This window comes from Pimephales promelas, chromosome 18, assembly GCF_988280905.1.
Source record: "Pimephales promelas chromosome 18, fPimPro1.hap1.1, whole genome shotgun sequence".
Classification (NCBI taxonomy): domain Eukaryota; kingdom Metazoa; phylum Chordata; class Actinopteri; order Cypriniformes; family Leuciscidae; genus Pimephales; species Pimephales promelas.
In genome coordinates, this window is record NC_142786.1 from 25297192 (window position 1) to 25324148 (window position 26957).

The 26957-nt window shown below is 36.1% G+C and overlaps 1 protein-coding gene across 5 annotated transcripts in view; it reads left to right on the forward strand.

The window, feature by feature from the left end:
* The window catches only part of csmd2 (CUB and Sushi multiple domains 2), a 410157-nt gene that overhangs the window by 81051 nt on the left and 302149 nt on the right, over positions 1-26957 (forward strand). For all 5 annotated transcript variants that reach the window (XR_016147450.1, XR_016147451.1, XR_016147449.1 and 2 more), the window contains exons 4-5: positions 9812-10006; positions 15999-16206. Coding sequence is in view for 2 of the 5 variants with exons in the window: in XM_089123227.1 (XP_088979353.1) it covers positions 9812-10006; positions 15999-16206 (403 nt within the window). In the remaining 3 variants the exon portion in view is untranslated. The remainder of the gene's footprint in view (positions 1-9811; positions 10007-15998; positions 16207-26957) is intronic.

Here is a 26957-nt window from a genome sequence, read left to right on the forward strand (position 1 = left end):
AGCAATCATTAGAAGCTAAATATCACTGTCAATCTCCCTCAGACTGGGGCTCCATGTGAGATCTCACCTCATGGGGTCTCAATGACCCTAAGAAAGGTGAGAAATCAGCCCAAAACTACATGGGAGGAGCTGCTCAATTACCTGAAAAGAGCGGGACCACTGCTTACTGTTGGTAATACACTAAGACATCATGGTTTGAAATCATGCATGCCACGGAATGTTCTCCTGCTTAAACCAGCCCATGTCAAGGCCCGTCTTAAGTTTGCCAATGATCATTTGGATGATCCAGATGAGTCATGGGAGAATGCCATGTGGACAGATGAGACCAAAATATAACTTTTTGGTCATAATTCCACTAACTGTGTTTGGAGGAAGAAGAATCATGACCTTCCCAAGAACACCATCCCTACTGTGAAGCATGGAGGTGGTGGCATCATGATTTGAGGGTGTGTTTTTTTTGCACATTGGACAGGGTGACTGCACTGTATTAAGGAGAGGATTACCGGGGCCATGTATTGCGAGATTTTGGGGAAAAACCTCCTTCCCTCAGTTAGAGCATTGAAGATGGGTCGAGGCTGGGTCTTCCAACATGACAATGACCTGAAGCACAAAGCCAGGATAACCAAAGAGTTGCTTTGTAAGAAGCATATCAAGGTTATGGCATGGCCTAGCCAGTCTCCAGACCTAAACCCAATTGAGAATCTTTGGAGGGAGCTCAAACTATTAAAAAAACTGTTTTTCAGCGACAGCCAAGAAACCTGATCTAGGGAAGATCAGTGTGGAGGAGTGGGCCAAAATCCCTCCTGCAGTATGTGTAAACCTGGTGAAAAACTACAGGAATGTAGAGTTTGACCTCTGTAATTGCAAACAATTGGCCACTGTACAAAATATTAAATATTGCAGCTGTATTATTCAAATAATTAGTTAAAAAAGGTCACTGATTTCCAGTGTTGGGAGTAACGCATTACAAAAGTAATACATTACAGTAACATATTACTTTTTGCTGTAACGCAGTAGTGTAAGGCATTACTAATCAATTTTCAGTAATATTTTACTCGTTACATGTTCAGTGAGGCTTGTATTACAGTTGTATTACAGTGTATTGTCTGCTTTTACTTCTTAAAGGCAACAGACTATGTGAAAGTTTTAAAGCAGTCTGTTAGTGCCAGTTCAGAGCGGTTGCGTCTGTAACGTTGTTTTTTCCTCATAAATGCTAACACGAAAACTAAAATAAAATGAATATTTTAAGTTCTGTGGAGACTGGAGAGCCAACCCTTCCTCATCCGATTTGCGCAGTGTAATTAACAGAATTACAAAAAATATATTTTGCCTCCTATTTTTTTGTCACGCATGAATGTGTGTCTTTTACCTAATATTAAAAATAAAACATAGACTGATATTTGTCTAATGTCTGGAAGTAGCCTATATACGTTTCAATACATTTTATTTCAAGTTTTGACTGCAAATGTCATGTCCATAATGCTGGACTTCCCCAATTTTAAATAATTTATCCTCAACTAGTTTTGTGGTGTAGGTCTACGTATTTTATAATGTTAACTTCAAATAATACTAATAGCCTAATTTAAAGATAAGGCAGCATTGGATATGGACGGTAAGGAGAATAACGCTGGAGTTGGAAGTGGTGTGTCGCGATTCTGTAGGTTCGTGGATCTGAGTCGTGTGGCAAATCGCGATTTTGGTTTCATATTGCATATCGTTACAGCCCAAAAGTTAAGTTCTACTTAGTTATTTTGGTGAAAGTAACTCAAAAGTAATACATGAGTAATGTAACGCATTACAATTCTGGGACAGTAATATTGTAAGGTAATGAATTACTTTTAAATAACAGTAACAAGTAATACCTAATGTATTACAGTTTGGAAGTAACTTGCACAACACTGCTGATTTCTGGATGTTTTTGTTTTTTTTGTTTTTTTAGATTATGTCTCTCACAGTTGACATGCACCTACGATGACAATTTTAGACCCCTCCATCATTTCTAATTGGGAGAACTTGGTGTTCAAATACTTATTTTCCTCACTGTATATAAAAGTGTGTGGCTGTATAAAAGCCTTTTGAAAAAGCGCCAGCCATTGCAGGGCCAAGTGGTTTGAAATTTTCACAGCAGTCGAGCTCTTTAGATCTTAGAGTGACAAGACGCCTCCAGATTAAGCGTGTTGGCCCTCAGTGTGTTAAAGAAGCAGGTACCAAAGAAAGAAAGAGCAGCCTGCCCCAGTGAGGTGGCGTTTGCAACCTTAGTCACAGAAAGATGTAAATAAGGGTCTATCTATGCACTTTTAGAAAAGCCCAGAGGGCTGATGGTAAAATGCATGGGAATGGAGCAGGCGATTATATGAGCTCTCTTACCGTTAGCTGAAAGTTAATTCAACTCAAGTTAATTTCATCTCTGTTTTTAGTGTTTATTTAAAATGAGGCAACCTTGGGTGTCATTTTAGCAGCTTGCATTGTATTTTAATGCACAGCTAGCCAGCTGTGCAGTGATGCATGCCACATAATTCCTGTTATTAATGTCTATATTTATTTACCTGCATCGGTTTGTCTTATAGTCACTTTTTTGTGGCAACACTTTACAATAAGGATCATCTATTAAAAATTAGTTAATGTATTAACTAACATGAACTCACCATGAGCAATACATTTGTTACCGTTTTTGGTAATCTTTTGTTAACGTTAGTTGATAAAAATATGGCTGTTCATTGTTTGTTCCTGTTAGTTCACAGTGCATTAACTAATGTTAAAGATTTTAATAAAGAGTTAGTAAATGTGAAAGATTTAGCAAAAGCTGTATAAGTGCAGTTCATTATCAGTTAATGTAACTAATGTAGCTAACTAATTGACCTTATTGTAAAGTATGTAGTATGCTTTGTGAGCATAATACTTTTTTATATAATTAGATATTATGGAATTGTTATATAATTATGATTTAGTGTATCTTATGTTTTTTGTTTGTTTTTAATTGGATTCATGGTCATGTTGCAAAGTTTCCTAAATCACAAAATAACATGCAGTCAAATAAGCCACCATTACTGATGCAGTTTTAAAGAGTTTATTTTAAAATAATCACTCGACCCAGATGTGAACCTGTGACCCTGCAAAAATAAAACATGAAATGTCAAGCTACACCTCATACTCAGTGAGGGACTGAAATTCTAGATTCGCTCCTGGAAGAGATGTTGCTCCTCATGGCCCTTGTTCTTTCTGTTTTCTTGTAACTTTCTGACTGCCACATTTTTGGGGTATTCTTTTCCACATGCTGTAAAGTACTCAATGTACACAATCTTGAATTTAGAGGTATATCTGAGGGCTTATTAATATTTTATGGACTTTTGGTTTGTCCACTGCAACGACAGGTTTTTACTAACAGCATTCTGGTGAAACTTGATTCACTGCATTGTTATTTTCCTTGTTCTAAAACAATTATCCCAATCACAATTATACTGTGTGTGTGTGTGTGTGTGGGGGTCTGTCTCTGTGTGTGAATATTTCCACAACGAAATGTGATCATGAGCTGGCCATACTACCAATTAATTGGCTCGGAAACTCTGCTGTCCGTGGCACATCTCGCCTTTGCTTGAAGATTATAAATAAATAAGTCGATAAATATATACATAACTACACAGAATGAAGAATCAAAGCAGGTTTCCTCTAGGCAGATGTTGAGACAATTATGAGCATAAACTGTTAGTGACCATTCAATGTGAGACAGACACCTTCAACCCTGAATGGGTAAATTGTGCATTTATTAAGCTCATTTACACGCTACCTCTGTGTTTGCTTTCCTGCTGACACAAGCTACTAAGAGATAAACTTAAATAGAGATATAAACCACGTCTAGATGGAATGCAAAGAGACCAGAGCCCTTGTGGCTTAGGGTACTGAGAGAAGAAAATCTCATTGGTGATGGAATATTAATGAATTTCACAAACACCCCTTTGGATTAAATACAAATTCACAAGCCACTGACTCATTCTGATGTCAGCAACCACTGTTGACTTTGCACTTTAAATATGCAAAAAGCGTAACCAAAAAAAAAAAAAAAAAACACCTTTCAACATTTTGAACATTATAGACTGTATTTGATGCAGAAATGTGGAAAATTGACAAAAAAAAGTTATTTTCATTAAAGACATTTTAATTCATTAGTATGTAACTTCTCACATTATTTGAAATAAATAATTGAATTTATTTTTTTTAATAATTATTTGGTAGTTCAACAGTACAGTAAATATCCTGTATTGTCTCTTTATAACTATGAGGCAGTTGTTACAGTTTAAAGTATTTTTAGATTAAGTATAGCTTGAAACCTGCTGATTTATGGGATTTATTTATTTATTTACTTGTTTTTGTTGTATGCCAAAAGAGCAAAAAGCAAAATCCCAAAGGTTTTACTGTATTTAAAAACTTTCACCATCAGGTTCCATTAATAGAATCGTCTGAACCGTCAGAATTTTGAAGCTTAATATTAACAGCTTTTTCTCTGGGGAATAAACAAAAATACACATTAATGTATTTGACAAAAATAAATAAATAAAAAAACAAAATAAAAACTCTTCATTTGAATGTCTTTTAGTCTGAAAAAAAAATTATAATAATAAATGAAACGGAAATTGTACCTCAGAGCTGTATGACTGACTGACTTCTGTGGAAAACAAAATAAAATATTTTGAAGAATGATGGTGTCCAAACATGTACCACATTCACTTTTATTGTATATAAACACTAAAACCTTTTGTGTTTCACAGAAGAAATCATACACGTTTGATGAAGAATGTTTTTTTTTTTTAAACCATAAAAGACAATGGAAACAAATAAACAGATTTAAAACTTAATAAACTTTAAACAAATGAACTTTATCTGCTCAATATGTTGCAGATAAACCCAACAAATCACTCAGATCATTAGGATCACATCAGCTTGAATAATAGGATTTATTCTAAGCATGGATAGCCTTCTTTTAGCTACTATGCCAGCCGCAGCTGGAACCAGCTTCCAGAGCGGATCAGATGTGTTCAATCCGGACTCAAAACACATATGTTTAGCTGTGCATTTTCTGAATGAGCACGGCCACGTCTGACTGTTTGTACTCTATTTTTTTTTAAACTGTTATTGAATCACCATTGTTGTGTATGGAATGTGCTATATACATTAGCTTGCCTTGCCCTGGCATCAAGAGGCTAGTGACTGGCACCAGAGACTGTGGTCTTTCGCATCTTTGATAGCGCGCCCGCCTCGCATGCCGGTTTGAGTCACGGGTGAGTAGGACCCGGAGGGGTTACATAAGTAGTTATATTTCAGATGTAACTCTTACATGTGTGTTATTTCTCTATTATTGGAAGCCGCTAATACTTTTGTCAATTTAGAAGGAATTGTGGGATTTGCAAAAGATTGCATGTCTTGCCCGTTGTGTGCAGGGGGTGATGAGTGTTCACTGCAGTTGCCTGGTAATTGTGCACGCACAGAGGCATTGATTGAATCGTTGCTCAACAAAGCAGAAACTGCTTATTGAGCTAATGTGCTAGTGTGTTGGGTTCAATTTCACAATGTCACTTTTAAAGTATAGACTATGGAGAGTGGTAGGCGTGTTAGAGCGGATTGTGGCAACACTTTCATGTTCATTTGTATGTGCCTGAACATGCAGCTTTCATAACCTAGCCTATTACTGTATAAGTCACAGACAGTCAGTGCTTTCTAACTATAAGTTTTCCTTTTTATATGCAGTGTTGCTCTCTCACTATTGCAAATCGCTTATCATTTATGTCTGTTGCTGCTTCGGTTATTTTCTGCTGGTAAAACAAATCAATCCTCATCAGCATAAAATCAGTTCTCTAGAATCTGCTGTTGATATATTGCGTGGTTGGCAGTTTACGGGTGCTTTGATTATTGCGAACACATGCACCAATATTTATTCACCTTGCCATTTTTGTCCTATCTCGCAATCTTAGCCTCAGATGTATTGGGTTGCTGTGCTGAGCGATTTTGAGAAGAATATAAACATTGGATTTAGCTGAGTTTTGTATGAGGCATTGATAACAAGTTTGATAGATAACGGAAATGAATAATATTTCTAGTAATTATGTATGTAATAGTATATTTATAACTTTTGGATGGACACATTTACTCATACATACACTCTAAACTTGTTTGAAACTAAATTTGGGTCAAATATGGACAAACCCAAATGTTGGGTTAAAAATGTATTTTAAAATTTGAACCTAACTTCAACTTTAATTTTCAACTGTACATTTTTAATTGCATTTTTAACCAGCCCATTCTCACCCCCAAGCCGTCACTTAACTGACGCCTTGGGAAGCATTTGGACATGCTTCAATATCTGACGCTTTAGGCGCCCTTTAGCGTCAGTTAGATGACGCCCTAGGATCGCGTGTACCCTACCCCCACCCCACACCTAAACCTAACCGCGTCCTCTAACTGACGCTTTCCTTTAGCGTCAGTTAGATGACGCCGTAGGATCGCGTCATGTAAGTGACTCTAAAGGGCGCCTAAAACGTCAAATATTGAAGCATGGTCAAAGGTGACGCCTTGGGGTGAGAATGCGTTGTTTTAACCCAACATTTGGGTTTGTCCATATTTGACCCAGCATTTTTTAGAGTGTACACTACCATTTAAAAGTTGGTAAAACAAAAAAAAATGGTATATAAATATGCAGCTTATATATATATATATATATATATATATATATATATATATATATAGTATATATATATATATATATATATATATATATATATATATATATATATATATATTATATTTCTGTGATGGCAAAACAGAATCTTCAGTGTCACATGATCCTTCAGAAATTGTTTTTGGTGTTTAAGAAATGCTTCTTATTGTATTCAATGTTGAAAACAATAATTCTGCATAATATTATTGTAGCGGAAAACGTGATTTTTCTTTTTATGGTTCTTTAATAAATAGAAAGTTCATTAGAACAGAATTTATTCGGTATTTTATTTTTTTATTTTTTCATATTTTTTTTTAGAAAGTTCAGTAGAACAGAATTTCTTCGTTTTTTTTTGTTTTTTTTTTTTGTCTTCTTTCATTTTCGGTCTAAGCAGCACATATCTGCAACGCATTGCTTTACATGTCGGTCAGATGGTTTCTCAGGCTAGAATTAGCTGTAAATTGGACCAGATTTTGTCTTTAAATTATGTCATTTATTAGAGATGGGAGAAGAAAAAAAAGTGTTGGAAAAATTTGAATTGAATTTCAATCCTCACCAAGTTACGTGAACAGCATTTGCTGTAATATTTCACTCTCTTTTTGTATCTCTATCTGTCTTTATCTCTGGTTCAGAGGAAATGTAGACAAAGAGAAGAGAAATGGAGTGAGGGTCATAGATGCAGACGTAACACGAGAACCATCTCTTGCTGTTTCAGCACTCGGGCAGGATATAGCGACCCTTAAAATGGTTAAAGCAGTCAAACTGCAAGGGTGGCACAGTCAGTCCTGTGAGTTATAGACTGAAGATGACAAATGCAGTGGGACCATGGGGAGAACAGTCTGTATGAGGGATCATCCAGGATCTGTGCAGAATACTTAAAAAGAAGTCCCTACTAGCATTGCGGAACTTTAAGAAAGAGAATTGTTATGAATTTATGTATACATAAAATCTAATGAGTCATTGGAGTTTTTTTTTTTTTTTTTTCCATTTAAACAGTTCTGGTAGACCAGCGACGGGTGAATCTAGTTAGCATTTTAGCTCATGCCAGGCAAGTTATTTAATGTTTAAGGGAGGACTCTATTCTGGTTAATATCACATAATCTTAAGTGTATATTTCTCTCACCTGCTTTACTGTCCATTAATATGTATGCTGATAAATATGTGTATGTGTGGGCAACAAATGTCTTGCTCTCACATGCTCTGGCATGTGCAGCGATGAAACTACTCTCCTAATCAGTGCTGATGTAATCAGAAGTCAGCCCACCTATCTCACTCGCTGCCACTGTTTCAATGCACTACTGAGACAGATTTCCCCACTGCAGTGCACTCTCCTTGCTAACAGGTCATTGACATTAGGATAGATTATCTTACAGTATGGGCGCTCCATTGCCCAACACTTTGTGTATACGCTTGTATACCCACAAACTAAATTGCATTAGCATAGCTGTCTTGGTCAAAACAGATCATTTACAGTGAATAGACTTAAAGGGATAGTTCACGCAAAACTGAAAATTCTGTCATCATTTATTCGCCGTCATTGTCGTTCCAAACCCGTAAGACTTCCGTTCATCTTTGAGAGACACATGAAGATATTTGTAATGAAATCTTAGAGCTTTCTATCCCTCCATTGACAGCTACACAACTACTCAAAAAAGTTCATAAAGAGATTGTACAACTTTTTCCATATCAATTGAGCGGTTTAGTCCAAATTTTCCAAAGAGATTCAATCGACGAAACAGATTGGATTTAAATTAGGCAGTCTGGTGGTATAATAGATTTTAGATAAAAGGTTTTGTATGAAAGATTTGGGTTTTCCTCCAAAATGGCCTCTTAGAGAACTGACTTGCCTGAGACTGATCTCAATATGTCTTGTATTGATGTAATATAAATATTTTGAAGCTTGACAAATGAGGTTTTGTCAGAATGGTCAATGGTTTGTGATGGGTTGTATTAATGTAAATGCGTTGATTAGTTTAAACAATCCAGTAATGCTTTGCACACACCATCATTTTCCAGTGTTATGGTATTATAGAAATATAACTTCATGCTGCACTCTTGGAAGAAAAGGTTCTATACAGAACCCCATTTTAAGGGTTCAATAATAAGAACACTTTAGGGTTCTTTGTAACCAGGAAACGGGTTCTATATGGAATTTTTTGGGTTCATTGATTATCATTTGTTTTGTCCTTTCCGGATTAAATATTTCATATTAATGACAAACATCAAAACCCTAAAACGTATTTATGAATGCATGTGAATGATCACAAAATTCAAGAAATGGGGGTTAGAAAATGTATATATTTATATAATTTTATGTACTTAATCAATATCACACGAAGAGTGCCATTCCAGTTTTTCTCCTCCAAAATCAGCATGATTAAAATGTGATATTAAGTTACTACAACAGTTTAATAAACACTAATTTAAATGTTGCAGATTAATGTAATATATGAATGAATAATAGCCTATAAAGAACATTTGTGCCAAAAGGGTACTTTCTTGTCATAATAGAACCTTTTTTAGCATAAAAGGTTCTTTGGAGTTGAGTAAATAACCCTATGCTTCATATATAGAACCCCAATGAACCCTTTATTTCTAAGAGTGTGTTACTGCAAATTGAAACCCTAATTCTGTATTTTAAACTTTTTGGAAGATAAAAAAAGATAATAATATGAATATAATAATATGAATTCAGGATATTTATACATTACATTTTAAAACATTTTTTTTAATTATTTTAATGATTTTTTTTAATGTTTCAAAATCAAAATACAGTAAAACAGTAATATTGTTTACACATCATTTATTAAATTACTACATATTTAGAATGACTGTTTAGTATTGCAATACATTTTAAAATGCAATTTATTTTTATGTGGGAAAAGCTGAATTTTATTGTTATTTGCTTATATATAAATAATATATATTTATTTATTATTTTATTTTATTTTTTTCTGATGAAGGACATGAAGTTTAGATAATATAATTGTTTTAATAGTAACTTTTTAACATGAAAAAAAAAATCTTATTGGATTTCTCTGTCACATATTAAATAATATGAAAAACAGTTTAAAACATTTCCTTTGTTTCATTCTCCCACTCTAGCCCTTCCAAGCTACACCTGTGGAAATCCAGGCCAGCTGCTCAACGGCATGCAGCATGGCTCTACTTTCAACATCGGGGACAAGATCCGCTACAGCTGCAACCTGGGTTACGTGCTGGAGGGCCACACTGTGCTCTCATGCCTGGCCACCTCCTCCGGCACCGCTGCCTGGGACTTCCCCCTGCCGTACTGCCGAGGTGAGTCCGGGGTGGGACTGAACCTCCTCAAGAGAGTCTCAAGAAAAGGCTATCAAGTGTCTTTTTCAGGGCTGACAGATATCCCAGCATTTAGTGGCAGGTTGGCTGCACAGTTCTATTTTTCCTGGACGAGACACAGTAGACACCCCCTAGGTGATACCTGCCGACCTGTGAAAGCCACACAGGCATGTTGTGTAAGACAGCGGGGTCACGTGATCGCGTGTTAGCCGTTGCCTGAGGGGCAGGGATATCCAAATGCTCTCCGTCATGATACTCTCAAAACACGCTGACAGTTCGAGGCCAAATATTAACATGATGCGAGCCCCCATTGACATCTTAAGTTCAGTCATTTTAATGCAAAGCACAGGCCCATACATATGCATAAGTGAACTCTGTATATGCATGCGTTTATTTTATGAGAGGCATATTCACATATTCATGACAGTCTCATAAAAACATACACAGGTCTTGCAGTTAATAAAACAATGACAAAGTACTCCACAGATAATAGCATGTATAATGTATTAGTGCATATGCGAGGGCAATGAACAGTAGCTGCGGTCTCCAGATAGAGTGTGTTCTCGCAGGCCAGTATGAACCAGGGCCATCTGTGCCCGGGCTGGGGGACAGGAAGCCCACGTAAAGACACACATGCTCAGGCACGCAATGCCAGAAAGAGACCCCTTCTTGCCAATGCGTCCTCTGAATTTTAACAATCAAATATTTATGCAAATTTCTAGTTATTATTCTTTATTTACATTCTTTTTTTTTTTTAAGAAAGATACAATGTGGTAATGGATTTTATTTTACTGTATTGTTTTATTTCTTCTGGGTGTTAATATTGTATCTATTTATTACCATTTATTATGTTTTATTTGTTGTTTTATATTCTTTTTCTAAAGGGTTATTATGCTGCTTTAAGGTTTTTTTTTTTTGTTTGTTTTTTTTTTTTACATATATATATATATATATATATATATATATATATATTCACAATATTTTAGAGCCACATTAAATATTAAGAAAAAGTAATCTCTAAAATTGTATAACTTTAGATGACACAGTAACCACAAACTTTAGTCTTTTAATTCTAAAACATTATTCTCATGATTTTTCCTTTATTATTAAAATATTGCAAATTCATACTTATGCTATGACTTTCCTATTTTTATCATCATTTTAATGTGGCCCTACATTCAATGGAACAGATTTACTATCTGCTTGCGCCAGCACAAAACCTCTTTTGCCGTTAAACTACTGTCAGGATTTACAACGCAGTGAAAAATTAGCGCTGAAAATGCATGGAAGGAGTTATTTTTGCGGCTGACCTTATTGCATATGCATTTGTAGGAGTTTCCCTTTCAGAAGCTAAATGAATGGGTCAAGAATATTTAAATTAATCATGCAAGGTGATTTACTAAGGTTTGCGTTTGTCAATTTACTGGTATCTGCGCCATTATTTACCGCCCAAAAAAAAGCATGTCTTAAACCAGACGTTAATTTGCGCTGCTCTTGGTAGATTGCGTGGGTCATTATAGAAATGATTCGGCTGCGTCTGTGTTATGTAATTTCTGCGTCGTCAGTAGATCACGCACAGAACTGGATTTTTTTTTTTTTTTTTTTTTTTTTTGGGAATTGCGCTAATTTGCCCTGTTTAGTAAATCTGGCACTACATGTTCAGTTGGCTTGGAAATCATATCTGCTTTGTATCCTCTATCATCTTTTAGCTTTTATCTCTCTCCTATTTGAATGGTTTTTAGATTAATTAACCATGCAACTGCTGCCAAACGAATTTCTGCTCTGTACTATCTAAAAAAAAAAAAAAAAAAAAAAAAAAAAGCAAATCAACGGCCTTTGTAGTCGGCAGCAGACAGCCTCCTCTCAGGCTCTGATTATGGGTGGCCAGAAGGTGGCAGGAGGTTGGGTCATTTTCCTTAAAGGAGTCACACAGTGCCAGAAAGGCTTCTTTGTCCCCATTAGCGCTCATCTTCCAGGCCTCCTCTTTTAAACACAACACTCAGACTCCAGTCTGCCTTATTTGCCATTTGCAATAGAGCATTATTATAAATATTTGATCTAATAAGCTTAGATGACTACATTTATATGCATTATACCCTCCCAAATGAATACCCACATTCAGATCTCTGGCCTCTAAGCCTCTCAGCATGGTCCATATCCTCACATCCTTCTCAACCCCCTCTTCCACTCGCAATGTGCGAACACGTTCAGTATTTTGCATTCAAAACGTCAAAATGGTGGCCTGCTGGCATGCCACCCTCTTCTATGGCACACTGAACAGGATGATTTTTCCAAAAGGAAGATAAGAGAAAAGCGAAAAAGTTGAAGTCGGAGGGACTGGTTTGATATGTTCTTCCTCCAAAATCCCTTTCTTTTGCCTATTGTTGTTTTGTATCAGCGCTGGCTCTCGGGTCTCAGGGTGCCGCTCCACACCACTCGCTGGTGTGTTACCATGGCAGCTGCAGAGCCCGAGGAAGGCAGTATGAAGAGATGAAACACAAGCAGGCCATGTTTTGTTGGGGTTTAGATCTTTATGCATCACACATCATCTGTTTATCCAAGCCAATTTAACAAGTCATATTGACATTAAAGAGACTTCCTTGGGCAGTTCAGAGGTCTGCTTGAGCTTAATTAATAAAAGCGGTAGTTTTAAACTAAAATTCTGTTACTTATAGTAGCTGTCAGGAAATGGGGGTGCTTTGATTCATAGCATGTTTTTTTTAATACCATGACAATGAAGGATTGCCCCATACTCTAGATTATTGTACATTGTACTTACCATTGCATTATATTTGTTTTGCTGTGATAATACCAATAGGTTGATATGCTTCATCATAGTTGCGTATACTTCTACAGGGATGAACGATAGATTGACAGCAAATATGATTTTTATGTTTCCAATTGCTAAAATAGAAAAAGTAAAATAAAAAAATAGAAAGTAAATAAATAAATAATAATAATAATAATAATAAACAATGATGCTGTTCCCATGACTTTCCAAAAGAAGTAATAAAACTGATTACGACAGGCAGAAGAGAGAAAAAAAATAAATACCAATTTACTGTTACTCCCATTAGAAACTCTCTTGTAGACATTAACTTTTTCTCTTTTTTTAAAATTTAATGGAAAACTACTATATGCTTAAAGCTACACTGTGTAACTCTTAGTTTATTCTTAGCTAAAAACACTTAGTTATTAAAAAAAAAATATATATGTGCTCATTAATGTATATTTACTTCGTTCAAGTAATAAATTGTATTCTCGTGAGTGTATAATATGCCATTGAAAATACATATGGGTAAGGGGTTCTAATGTCGGTCCCCATGTTGCCCCTCCATCTTGAAAGTACATTAGCCAAAAAGGGACATACCCGTTAATTTAAGCTTCGCCTTTGGCGTTTACGTTTGAGTTAACAATTATGGACGAGGTCGAACTGGAAGCCATGCTAATCTTGGACTACATTGGCCACCGTAGGAGTTTTGAGGTCGGTCAAAGTTTTTAAAGTTGTTTTTTAAAGAAGGCAGTAAAACACTCCTATTGTAAATAAGATTACCATTTTACATTTCAATATATTTTATGTAATTTATTCCTGTGATGCAAAGCTGAATTTTCAGCATATTACTCCAGTCATCATCGTCACATGATCCTTCAGAAATCATTTTATATACTAGTTTGGTGTTCAAGAAACATTTATTATCATTTATTGCACTGTAACACTATTCATTCACTTTTTTTGAAAGCCCACAAAGCAAAAATCCGATTTTTAGTAACGCTTTTAGATTTTTGCAAATTCTAAATCATTTTTACAAAGCATTTTATAAACATTAGCAGTTTAGACATGAAGTCACAAAGTCTCAACAAGATCAAACGACCAGACTGAGAGGCAGAGCTGAGGCCAGTGATCGGCGTGTTCTACTGAAGTGTGAAGGAAACTCTCTGCTGGAATACCAATAGCCGGTCCTCCCTTCGAACCCTCCCTCCCTCCATTGCACTTTTTTTTCCCTCTCCATCCCTCTGTTCCAGAGCTCTCCTTGGCTTCTCCTCACATATGCTCTATGTCTCTCCGGGGAAATGTAAGAGTGACGGATCCGACAGAAGACTGACAGGGCCCGGGTCCTCCCGCCGTTTTCCACTCGCAGAAAAGAAATCATGCGATTAGCCAGTCACCACTAATGAATCCCATGCTGGCCTGTCAGAGAAGAACTCATCACCCATCAGTGACAAGCAGGCTCCTTCACCTGTGTGAGGCACACACACACTGCACTGGCTCTGACATAGAGTTTGTTTATTTGGTTGGTGAGAGACAATTTTGCTTGCTAGCTAGGTGTGATGACTCACTTTTTCTCTCACGTTGTCTTCCCTTCCACAAACTCACACACAAACGCCAACTCATACGCCTCCTAAACAAATCTCCGATCACTCTCTTTCCCCCTCAACCCTTCTTTTACCCCAGAGAGGCTTCTAGTTATCATTATGAGTCACTCACTCACTCACACAGAGTCTCTTTGCTCCTTTACTTGCCTGGAAGGCAACATATCCACTTGGCATGCACCCATAATTCAGAATTCTTCTGTAGCTATCAAACTGGAGGCTGTACAAAGTCTTTGCAAGCCACATTTTTACCGTACATGTGATGAATGGCCTGCTTTTTGAACTGTAGTACAAAAGAAACCTTATTTAAAAATATATACGGAAGTTTAAGTATAAAATAGAAATAAAATAGTATAAAATAGTATAAAATAAATTCTTAAATGCTGAACAAGACATTATTTGGACAAGACTCTGAAAACTATTATTATTATTATTTTTTTTTACTTTACACTCAACTTGTTTTGGTGATATCAAATATAATGCTTATAATAAAGTATTACATTTGATCAATGCAAAATAGAATGATGGTCATTTGGACCTTTGTAGAATTGCATATTTAATAAATGTGTTTCAGGATAGATGCCGTACTGAATGTTACTTGGATGGAAGTTAAGGCTGTGATGGATAGACAGCAGTCATGTCATGACATGCACTATTTAAAGATTCTAGATGTCATTTTCAAAACTTACAACTTTCAAATATGTGTTTCAAAAAGGTTTTTGGGAAGATGTTTCAGCCATTGAACACACTTCTATCCTTTACAGCCTTGTCTTCATTCATGTCAAACAATGGCACTACCCTGACTAAGGTCTCTGGAGATGACCAAACCTTGACACTGCAGCTAAACCATCTCAGATTATATATGATTTCTAAATCATATATATGATTGGAATCTTTGAAGAGTTTTTCCAGCTACAAAACAGCTTCAAGATACTGCCTGTTTTTTTTTTTTTTTTTTTTTTTTTTTCATTTGCTGCATTTTGCGAAAGAAACAATGCCTCTTTAGGTGGTGTTAAGAATATACTTTTTTAAAAGGATGTCAGGTATCCAGTCTCAACTTTTCTCCATGTCAAGAAGTTTTGATTTCTTACTTTTATCAAGGGAGATGTGCATTAAAAAAAATAAAAAAATGAGGAAGGGAAGACAGTGGGTCTGTTGCTTTGCCTTCACCCTCAGTTGGCTCGGCTCTTTTTTTTCCTCACCTCACGGACTCGCTGTCAGGAAGAAAGACTGAGCATCAAGAGAGCAAAAAAATAGAGAGATTGCATTTGATTCACGGTTAGGAGAGCCATGGGGCTCAATTACCACAGCAGCCTTTAAGTGCCTATTTATTATATAATCGTCTCCTTAACACACTTTTAAGGAGTAGAACTGGATTTGACTAGAAATAATTAACAAAATTTTACATAGATCTCAGTTAATTACCCCCATGTTACAATGTGTTGCATCACTGGCCTGCGAGTGTTGCCCGAAACCTCAAGACCCCATTGTGTCGCGGCATCGTATCGTTTTCCTATTTCCAGCCATTTTTCTCTAACAGAAGATCAAGGAAATCGATTTTATCCAAGTTAAACTTGTCTAAATTTGTGTCATCTCTTCACAGCGGACGATGGCTGTGGTGGCACACTGCGGGGTCAAAGCGGTGTCATCACCAGTCCAAATTACCCCCAGGATTACAACAACAACGCAGACTGCACCTGGACAGTGCTAGCCGAACCAGGTGACACCATTGCCCTGGTCTTCTCCGATTTTCAATTGGAAGAAGACTACGATGTTCTGGAGATAACCGGCACAGAAGGATCCTCTCAGTGGTGAGTGCCCTAACATTTTTTTTTTCCTGCCATCTCTGAGAAAACCAAAGAATCCTGATTATTGTATGCTCCGCTAAGCAGCGCGAACGCTTGTTGTGGTGCTGTTGGCAGTGGGTAGGTGTTTTATGAAAGAGGAAGCTTGGAGAACCACAGTCATGAAACATCTCAGCACTTGTTCAATGGAACATAACCAAATTACAGCTTGATTCAATTATTGAGCACATAATGCGCACAGAGCTAGGACCAAATAGAGGGGATAAAAACGTTGCAGTCCATCGCAAACCTTGTCTGGGGAGCACCGGAGTACTGTTCATTTATGAAAATGGTTTTATGGGCCTCTTAGCCTCCGCTTTCACACAATTTTCTTTTCACACCCATTAAGTACTGTAACAGGTTTTCAGAAATTCTTATTGGATCAGGACGGGGACGTTTTTATTCTACCAGGATGTAGACCTAAATGTGACATTCTTCTAATGACAGAAGGTTAGGTTTGAATTTAAAGGATGGTAGTGTGTATTTTTTTTAAGAATATGCTAGAATACTTAATATGTAGAGACAGATGCTAGTTTTAGGTTCACTCTACAGAAATTATAGAAATTACATTGACCTTTGATCTGTTGATGATTGCGTATGATACTTTCTAATCCATGTTATTTTATGTGTTTGTCTGGTCCCACTTTATATTAAGTGGCTTTAAGTACTATGTACTTACATTGAAATTAATAATTTGATACAGTGGACTTATTGTGTACATACATGCGGTTATAGTGGGGCTTTGCTGACTTAAAATATGTATTGAATTAATATATAAATTGCATTTGCACTAGGTTTAATACAGTTCCATTAGTCCAAACATAGCTGAAGCAAACTATTTGTTTTCACACAAGAAGAGAACCAATTAAAAAAATGTTGTTAACACTTTATAATAAGCTTTTATTCATTTTATTTATGCATTTTGTATCGTGAACATTTTTTTTCAGCGATTGTTAATCTATGTTAGTTTAAAAATAAAATATTATTCATTGTTATTTCCTGTAGTTATTTTTTTTTCATAATAGATTAGCATTTCCCAAAATGTTAAAAGCAAACTGTAGTACTAACTAACATGATCCTAGATTAATAAATGCTGTAAAATTGTTTGTTGTCATTTCAAGATACCGCGCAAAATGAACCTTTGGTCTAATAAAACATCGGTACATAGTCAACCGTTCTCTGAAATTTGTTTTCATGATAATCGAATGTAAAGAGTTTTATCTCTAAAAACTTTTTAGTGTATAATGCTAGTACTGGGGGCATTAACTAAATAAAATGGAATCGCTACAGTAGTTTATACCACTAACAAGGCTCAAAATAGCCCCACACTAACACAGTAACATAATGAGGGTCGCAACTCTAGGTCCTCTAGGTCGCAACTTTAACAAATTGAACCTCATGATAAGGTGTTGCCATAATGTCACTAATTTTTGTTGTTGTTTTTGTAGACTGTTTACACACAGCTTTGAAAGTATTGAGAGTGATACAATAAAGACTCATTGGACTACCATGGGGATTTTGAGACTATAGATTCGAAACAATGAGGCCCTTAAGTGGCATATAAATGAACATCCTCCTTGCTTCTGGCGTCCAGACCTATGCATGCCTAGGTCTTTATTGAGCTGTGACGTCCTGCACTGAAGTCATGAGGCATAGAAGTGTGTTTGCCTCTTCGACACGCTCTCTTAGGGTCAATGGAGAGTGCTGAAAGAAGGTTGTTTCTGGCCAGAGGAGGCAATCGATAGACCCCACTTCTCTCTGTCCCCTTGCTGCCACCATGCATGGGGTCACTCCTAAGCCCTTAATTAAACAGGCAATTATCAGAGGGTGAGGAGTGAGCAGACGGAGAGAGGCGAGATGGTGTCGTTCGACCTTGGCATGTTCTAGAAGCCTCAGGGAGTGTAAAATAAAGAGGGAACGAATGACCAGAACTTCATGGGCAATTAACCAATGAAAATGGCCAAAAAATAAGAATCAAACACAGTCAGAGCGGCCAATTGCAACACAACACCAGGCGGAAAGCCAGGTTGGTCTATGTGGGATTGTATGAGTTGTTATGCTTATCTAAGGGTGGATTACTGTTTTTATTATTTAACTGCTGGAAAAGTAGAGCTCTATAAATTTTGTGATGCAGAAAACGCGGATGGAATTTTGGAATCCAGTCCTAAATATGTCATTTATGATGCGGAATGTCATACAGTAAAATTAGGGATTTTAATATTGATATTATAACACCAAAAGACTGTCATTTAAAAATGACATATACGTACTGTGTCTCTCTGTGTGAATGTGGCCCTGTTTACACGAGAACACTCAAAAAAAAAAAAAAAAAAAATAAGTGATTTCATAAGGCCCTAGAGAATTCATTGGCATTTATTTGTTAACGTTTGTCTGCACGTATGTAGTTGGCAGTCTGGCTACTGTAGGTTTGAGTAGGATGATTTACAAATGTGGATGTGTAGAGGTAAATGACACATTCCTCGGATAAACAGGAGTCTTGTATATGAAGCGGTCACCATTGAAGACACGCCACCGGAAGGAGGAAAGTCAAAGGCTGCATGCAAAAATCAATATTCAAGTGATCAGGAAGAAAAACAGTGCTGCTCTGTGTCAGGACCTGTTTCTATCACCCTGAGCATTTGATTGGCACAAGACGTGTCGGTGTGCTGTGCAGGGCCCAGCAAACAACACTGGACACTCAGTCATCTGCCTGCCTATATTGAGTAGGGCAGCAGGGTTACCCATGAATCACTCCAAAGAGCCTCTCATTCCCTATCGTTCTCCTTTAGCACTGAGCGGCAGAACACTGCTATATCAACATGGGATTATTACTCAGTAAAACAAGTTATCAAAAACACTAGAAGCAGATTCGAATATGCACACTTTTCAAAAAGGTACACTTTTGTACCTAAAGGGTGCATATTGGTACCATAATTGTACAAATATGTACCATGAAGGTACCAATATGCACCCTTTAGGTACAACAGTGTACCTTTTTGAAAAGGTACCCCCCCAGTGACAGCTTTCGTACCTTTTTTTCTGAGAGTGTATGAGCTTAGTCGGTCTTATTCGGTCTTGTTTCAGTTAGTTTAACTTATTAAAAAATACTAGACATGACTTTGTGGGATAGTGCTTATGTTCTGACACGTTGCTGTGCTTAAAGCCACTAGTGATATATATATATATATATATATATATATATGAAGAGTTCAGATGCAAAAGCCTCTAAATGCCATTTGAAATTTTCTTCTTTAATGATGATTTTTATCAAACTTGTATATTTAAGTTCAGTAATTTCACTTAAATGACAATTAATAGGTAATTATCATTGCCATTTTAGTGAAATTAGTAAACTTAAATATACAAGTTTGATAAAAAATCATCCTTAAAGAAGAAAATTTCAAATGGCATTTAGAGGCTTTTGCATCTGAACTCTTCATATATATATATATATATATATATATACATATATATATATATATATATATATATATTTATATATTAGGGGTGTAATGGTTCTAAAAATTTGCGGTTCTATATGATACAGTGGTGACCCTGTACGGTTCGGTTCGTTTTCGTAACAGCAAAAAGAAAGAATTTTTTTTTTATTTTTTTAATTAAAACTAATATCATAAAGTATTATCGTTTTTACTTTGAACAATGATGGAACTATACTTGACTCTTCTTAGCAACATAAAAAAAAATGTAATAAATAAATAAATGTCATATTGCAGTAGTTACAAACACAGGTTTATTTTATTATTAATATAATAATTTTATTAATATAATTGTATTTTTTTTTTTTAAGTTTTGCAAGGCTCCAGATTAACATTTTTGGGTAGCAATTTTATTCGTAATGTTGAAATAATAATTCAAATTCAAAACATTTATTATTAAATATTTATATATATATATATATATATATATATATATATATATATATATATATATATATATATATATATATATATTATTAAATATTTGGGAGTGGAAATGGCAGCTACCTACTGTTACAATAGTAATTTAATGTCTTTTATATTTAATTAAATGTGTTTTCCTACATTTTGAAACTTATTAATTAAACTAGAATGTACATTTCCAGAAGAAAATGTGATGTGGTGCTTGCAGTGGCAAAACTCACCACCCGGTTGCTAGGGTGTTATGGGTGGTTGCTACGGTGTTCTGGGTGGTTGCTAGGGTGTTGCTAGACAGTTGTTAGGGTGTTCTGGGTAGTTGCTAGGGTGTTGCTAGGTGGTTTCTAGGGTGTTTTGTAAATGTGGTTAATTTTAAAGGATGAACAAATGTTTTAGTCATCACATTAAAAATTACATTTAAATATGATAATATTTGAGTTGAAGTCCTGGAAAAAGATGTGGCTTAATTGAAAGCATGTTCAATACAATACATTACGTTTATGGTGAATGTTGCTGATTTATGGACATAAAGTCTATAACTAGTTCATTCATGATATAGTATTTCTCCTTGTTTCCACGTCAGCACTATTTGATCTAATATAGAGATTTGGTTAGTAACTGAGAAATGTGAATGCATCTCACTAGATCTCTCAGCAATGCCAGTACTTCTGTGGCAAATTGAAATGCTTTCTTTACTGGATCTCATAGCGCTGTGTATTAACAATGTTGTTTGATCTAGATTGTATATATATATATATATATATATATATATATATATATATATATATATATATATATACACTGTATATATAGCGGACTTGGATTTCCTTTGACGGTCCAGTCCATCCTAAATGTGTTCTGGGATTTGTTCTGGCCATTTAAGTTCACATAAGCACAACTCAGAAATCATTAAAGTATGGACCTTGTTTTGTATAACACAGTCTCATCCCAAAAAGTCATATAGCTGACGTTTTGGGACGTATTTTGACCATACGTCAATATCCGCCTTTTTAGGGCCCCCTTAAACGTCGGTAGATGGCGATCCCGGGCCGTCATACAACTGACGCTTTACCTTTAACGTCAGTTAGGTGACGGGTTAGGTTTAGGGTTAAGTTTAGGTATGGGGTAGAGTTAGGATCCCATAACCTCATCTACCGACGTTTAAGGGGGACCTAAAAAGGCGAATATTGACGTATGGTCAAAAGACGTCCCAAAACGTCAGTTATATGACGATTTGGGATGAGACCGGGTTGTTTTGTTGCCACATAGCTAAAATCATGCAGTCCTTTTAAAACGTCACTGCCATAGCATTAAGAATTGTCTGTGCTGGAATTTAGCTGCATTACCAGTTAATTTAAGAGGATGTCCACATACTTTTGGCCATGCAGTGTAGTTTAATGGACCGTTTGGAAAGGCTTTGTGTTTATCAAAGATTTACGTTTGAGCACAATGTGGTTTTCTAATCCACACATTTTTCTCTCCCTCCCGATAATTCAATACATCAGAGATCCTTAAGTAGTTGTTTGTTTTTTTTGCAGATCTGAGGCATTCAGTCCTCTCTGAATAACCTCTCCCTGATCTCTTGTTACTCTGCAGGGTAGAGAGCAAAGAACAGGCTGGTGTACTGTACCTTAAGGCTGCCATAAGGGTTGTTTGTTATCAATGCATGCTTTCTTCTTCTCTCTTTCTCTTTCTCTAACTAACCAGAGTCTCTATCTCTACATCTCCCAGGAGACTGACTGATGTTCAATAACTACTTGCGTTATTGATTACCTGTTTCTTCTCAACTGTGAGAGAGACTGGTATTTATAGAAAGCACTGGATTTTTGGGATGGATCCATGGCTCGGAAGGTTATTCTGCAACCTGCATTTTTTTTCTTTTACCTTTTTGAGAACATAGTGTTGTAAATGCACTTGTTAAATCATAATTTCAATGCCTTTCAATATCAGGGAGCAATTTTCATTTTGTCCAGCATATAAGGAATCTTCTTAAAACACACATTAGACTAAGAATCATCCCTTAACTATTTCCCAACTATTTGCTGACTTTATTTAAGCTGCTGTTTATGATTTTGTCATTTTTGCTAATATGAAGTCACCCTTGTTGTCAGAGTTGATACTGTGGCTTAATATATGGTCAAACTCTTGCATTTGCATTTTGGTCGCACTTTATATAAAGTGGCTTTATGCATTTGCATCTAAAAATAAGTCAAATGTACTTATTGTGTTCAGGTTGTATTGTAAAACACTTTTGCTGCTATTGAGGTGTGATGCAGGTAAGGTTAGGGTCAGGTGTGGCGGTATGGGTAGGTTTAAGGGTAGGTTAAGGTGTAAGGGAAGAGGCAACAGTGTAATTACATATGTAATTACATAAATTATTTACAGCTTTAACTGGATGCAGGTATTTTCAAAATATAAGGACAATGTAAAAACATATGTACACAATAAGTGTCATTTAAATTATTAATTTCAATGTAAGTGTATAGTACTTAAAGCCACTTAATATAAAGTGGGACCCAAATTTTTACTCAAAAAGGTTTTTGATCAGTGAATGTCAGACATGTTTTGTCCGTCGTTAGAATGGCATCGGAGCCAGTAAGTTAATCACATTAAGGTTTTCATCAACTAACATATATTAGTTTTAACGTATATAAAAAAGTTTAATGGACCTCTAGCTGGGAGCTTATTTAGGTGTGGGGCGTAGATGACAGATCCTCCGTCAGTCACATGAATGCAGACTGTAATCTAAAGAGAGCTACGGGAAAGGAAGCGGGCAATTACTTGAACCTTTCTGGCCAAACAAAAGCGCAAAACCTCTCTCTCTGTCCACACTTAAATGAACAGTCTGCTATTGCTGGAAGTGCACAGGGTTTTGTGAGTGTCAGCCAGGAGAATGACACAATCTTCTTTAGGAGCTTATGACTAAACCTCGCAACTCCATTGGATCCTCAAACTGTCAGTCAAACCTCATAACTCCACATTGCCTCAATCTTGAATGAAGTACTGCATACATTTTGGACTTTCTCCACTTGTTTGCAATGCAAGAGGAAAATAAATTACTGTTTTTTTTTTAACCCCCCTATTACCCTTGGGGTCAATTTGACCCCATTCAATGTTTAACGTCTGTAAAAACATAATTTTATTTTATTTTATTTTATTGCTTCAAATTTAATGACTTTTCCTAATTTAATGGGGACAAGTCTGTAAACATAAAATTAACCTGCTATTTCTTTTTCAAAGTCCTGTACAAATTTTGTAACATCGGTGTTCCTTGGGGTCAATTTGACCCCAGGCTCTTTTAGATGTATAATAAAACAGAAAAACTATTAAAATTTCACACACATTTGTTTTAGTTGTTATATTGAGGTCATCATAACATGTTATAATTTGAATTTATAATGTTCATTGTATTTTTTACATATTCAATATCATTTTCAAAAAACGTCCCTCTGTTTTAGGGCTCTAACCAAACATAACCATATCAGTAGTATTGCGAGAACTACTAGTAGTTCACATGACATGTGACATAATTCTCAAGATAACTAATAATTATTTCCTGTGTATTTGGGAGGGGAACACATCATTTTTGTGAGAAATTTGATGTTTCCTGTGCCATGGGGGAGGAGAAAACATAATTTTTGTGAGATTGACCCCAAACATAACTCGTGTTACTATCCTTGATAAAATAAATATTTTTTTTTTCCAAATGTCATAGATTACATAAATCTATACTTAGAAATATTATAAAACAAATAAAACACCAGATGTAGTTATACTTTTCCAATTTTAGGTCAAATCAGTAAGATTTTATGTTGATTTGTAAATTTGTCCATAGTCGTGCAATGGGTATTCTGGATATATAAGGGGTTAGGTGGGGTTAGGTGGGGTGGGGAGGGGGGTGGTGGGTGGATGTCAACTTAAAACGTTACTTAAGAAGTCAACAAAGACATAAATTAACTGAGACAAACCTTTGTAAAAAAAATAAAAAATAAACATATTGTGGAGTTTTAAATTACTGGGGTCAAATTGACCCCAGATGGTAAAAAGTGTTATCAGATTTGAGGGTAACAGCAGGGTTAAATATGTACAATATTGTCTTTACTGAAGATTTATAGCCATCGTAGACAGTCTTAAATAGCCCATGCATTGCATTTTATTTATTATCACGTGATATTTTGGCCAAATGACAAAGAGTTTTGCCTGGTTTTAAGGGATGAAGTTTTATGTATAAGTGGTTCTTGGCTATATATATATATATATATATATATATATATATATATATATATATATGTATATATATATATATATATATATAAAGAGTTCAGAAGCAAAAGCCTCTAAATGTCATTTAATTCTCTTCTTTAATGATGATTTTTATCAAACTTGTATATTTAAGTTCAGTAATTTCACTTAAATAACAATTAATAGGTAATTGTCATTGCCATTTAGGTGAAATCACTGAACTTAAATATACAAGCTTGATAAAAATGATCATTCTAGAAGAAAATTTCAAATGGCACTTAGAGGCTTTTGCATCTGAATTCTTCATATATATAAACACTGAACAAGAAAGCATTGTAAGTCACTTTTAATATTTCTTTATTCATCCTGGAAAACACTTATGCCTCAGCCCATTGGTGGAGGAATGAAGCTTGGCTTCAGTTTTTTCAGGGTGTGTTTGTGTGAAACTTGACGGCTAATCGGCACTCAAGTCACGCAGATCCCCGCCGAGACAATTCCCTTCCTGTCAGTCTTTACTCTGCAACCTCCTCCTCATTATTATTGAGATGCCATAAAACGTCAGGATACAGGCAGGCTTTTCTAATTGTCAGAGGAAAGTGTGCCATTCTGAAGACGTCCATAGTGCCATTTCTTGTTTTATATTTCTCCTCAGCCCTCTGGTTACCATTTATAAAATGGTGCGAAACTCGGCCAGTACAAACACTGGGGAGGGAAGGTGTTGCGCTTCGCATGGAAATCTGAAGGAGTGTTGCAAATGTTCAGTTCTCCATGGTTTAGACACATGCCACGGATAATTACATCAGACTGTAAAAGCAGGTCAGCGTCTTACTGTGGAGGGGGATATCAATACCATTCCTCTACTGGATGCCTTTCTCACTCTCTCTCTCTGTCTTTCTAATATGTTTCCCTCTCCCCCATCCTTTTGATTTCTCTTTCTGATTCAAAACAGCTAGAGTTCAAACTAAAAAGGAATTGTCTTTGGAGGGGGGATTCAGATACATGCACAATTTGTTCTCATTTCACCCAGATCAGAATCAAATTTATCTTTGAAACTGAATGTATTATTTACTAAAAAAGACAACAACAAAAAATCTGAATCATAACTAATGCACTGCTTTTTGTGGGTTGGTGTGTTCTCCCAACAAATCGTCTCAGGTTGCAACTCTAACCCTGGTTCCCTGAAGAGGCAAAGAGACGCTGCGTCGGGACGCTGTGGGAACGCCCCTGCGTAATTGCGTCATGAAGCACGAATGGAATCCGTCCAATGGCGTGACTTCATGTTATGTCTTCGACCAGGAAACTATAAAGCATTCCTGGAACAAACAGACACTAGCTTCTGATAGGCTGAAACAAGTCACTCACAGGCATGCAGGGAGTATGCCGTTTCCTGGTCGATAATGTCACATGACGTTCCGTCACACCATTGGACTGATTTCATATCGGCGCAGCTCGAGTTCCCTTTGAAAGGGAATAATTATGTCATTGTAATCGAAATCCGTATGGCATTATCCAAACTGTTTTAATACATTTGATCACATACACACACCTTTGGTTTGCACAAGACACTTCTTTCTATAAAAACAAATATAACAATTATAGTTAGCAGTAAATCCAGTGAACTCAAAAATGGAATCAGTCCAAATCCTCAACAAAAGACGCATCCTTTTTTGAGTTTATTGATGATCTGTTTGTTGAATGCACTAATCTGATAAGCTGATAATTGTTTCCATGGTATGATAGGTAATCTAAATGTAAACGCAGTAGATATTGGCATCTACAATTAAGCATACAATATAACATGACATATTCAAAGTAAAATGACAAAATAAACGGATCAAAAAATAGCAGTGGTTCTATCATCAACACGACTCAAAGATGCCTGAAGCATTACATCTAAAAATGATGCATACATCTGGATGTCTTCTTCCAGAAGAAATGACAAAGGAGGGGCTGTCAGGATGATGGGAGCTGAGTGCATTACCATTATGGTTTCTGGTTGTATGGCAAACATTTTCTCTAAACTATACAACATCGCACTGGGCTTTATGACATTGTAATTTCAATTATACCTTAAGCTGGGCTATTCTGCATGCATGTAAATTATGTCCTTCCCATCCTTCCAATGAATACCCTCCATGAATAATACACAGGACCATATGTTCTGGAGGAGTATGTGCTAAGCATGCAGGCAGAGATCACATGCAAACAAACTGTATGTGTTGTGTCTCTTTTCGAGCCGGTGATCACCTGGGAAATGAGACTCTGCTGTGTTTTTGACTGCAGTGTTATTTAATAAGTAAATCCACTTTACATCTAAGGAGTCCGGACAGATTTCTGCTTGTGTGAATGCCTCGGAGGGGTAGATCTCCATCTCACCCTGTTCATGTTTCCACCATGTCTTTGCTGAAGCAGCAGAATTAAACTGAAACCATTTTTTGGCTTCCCATCAAGGACAGTGTAAAATCAATAGCTGTCTCTGTAGTCCGCCCGATGCACTTATCAAAATCTCTTCTTTTTTCGCGAGTCATGTTTTATTTAGGCATGTGTTGGTCTAATGTCTCC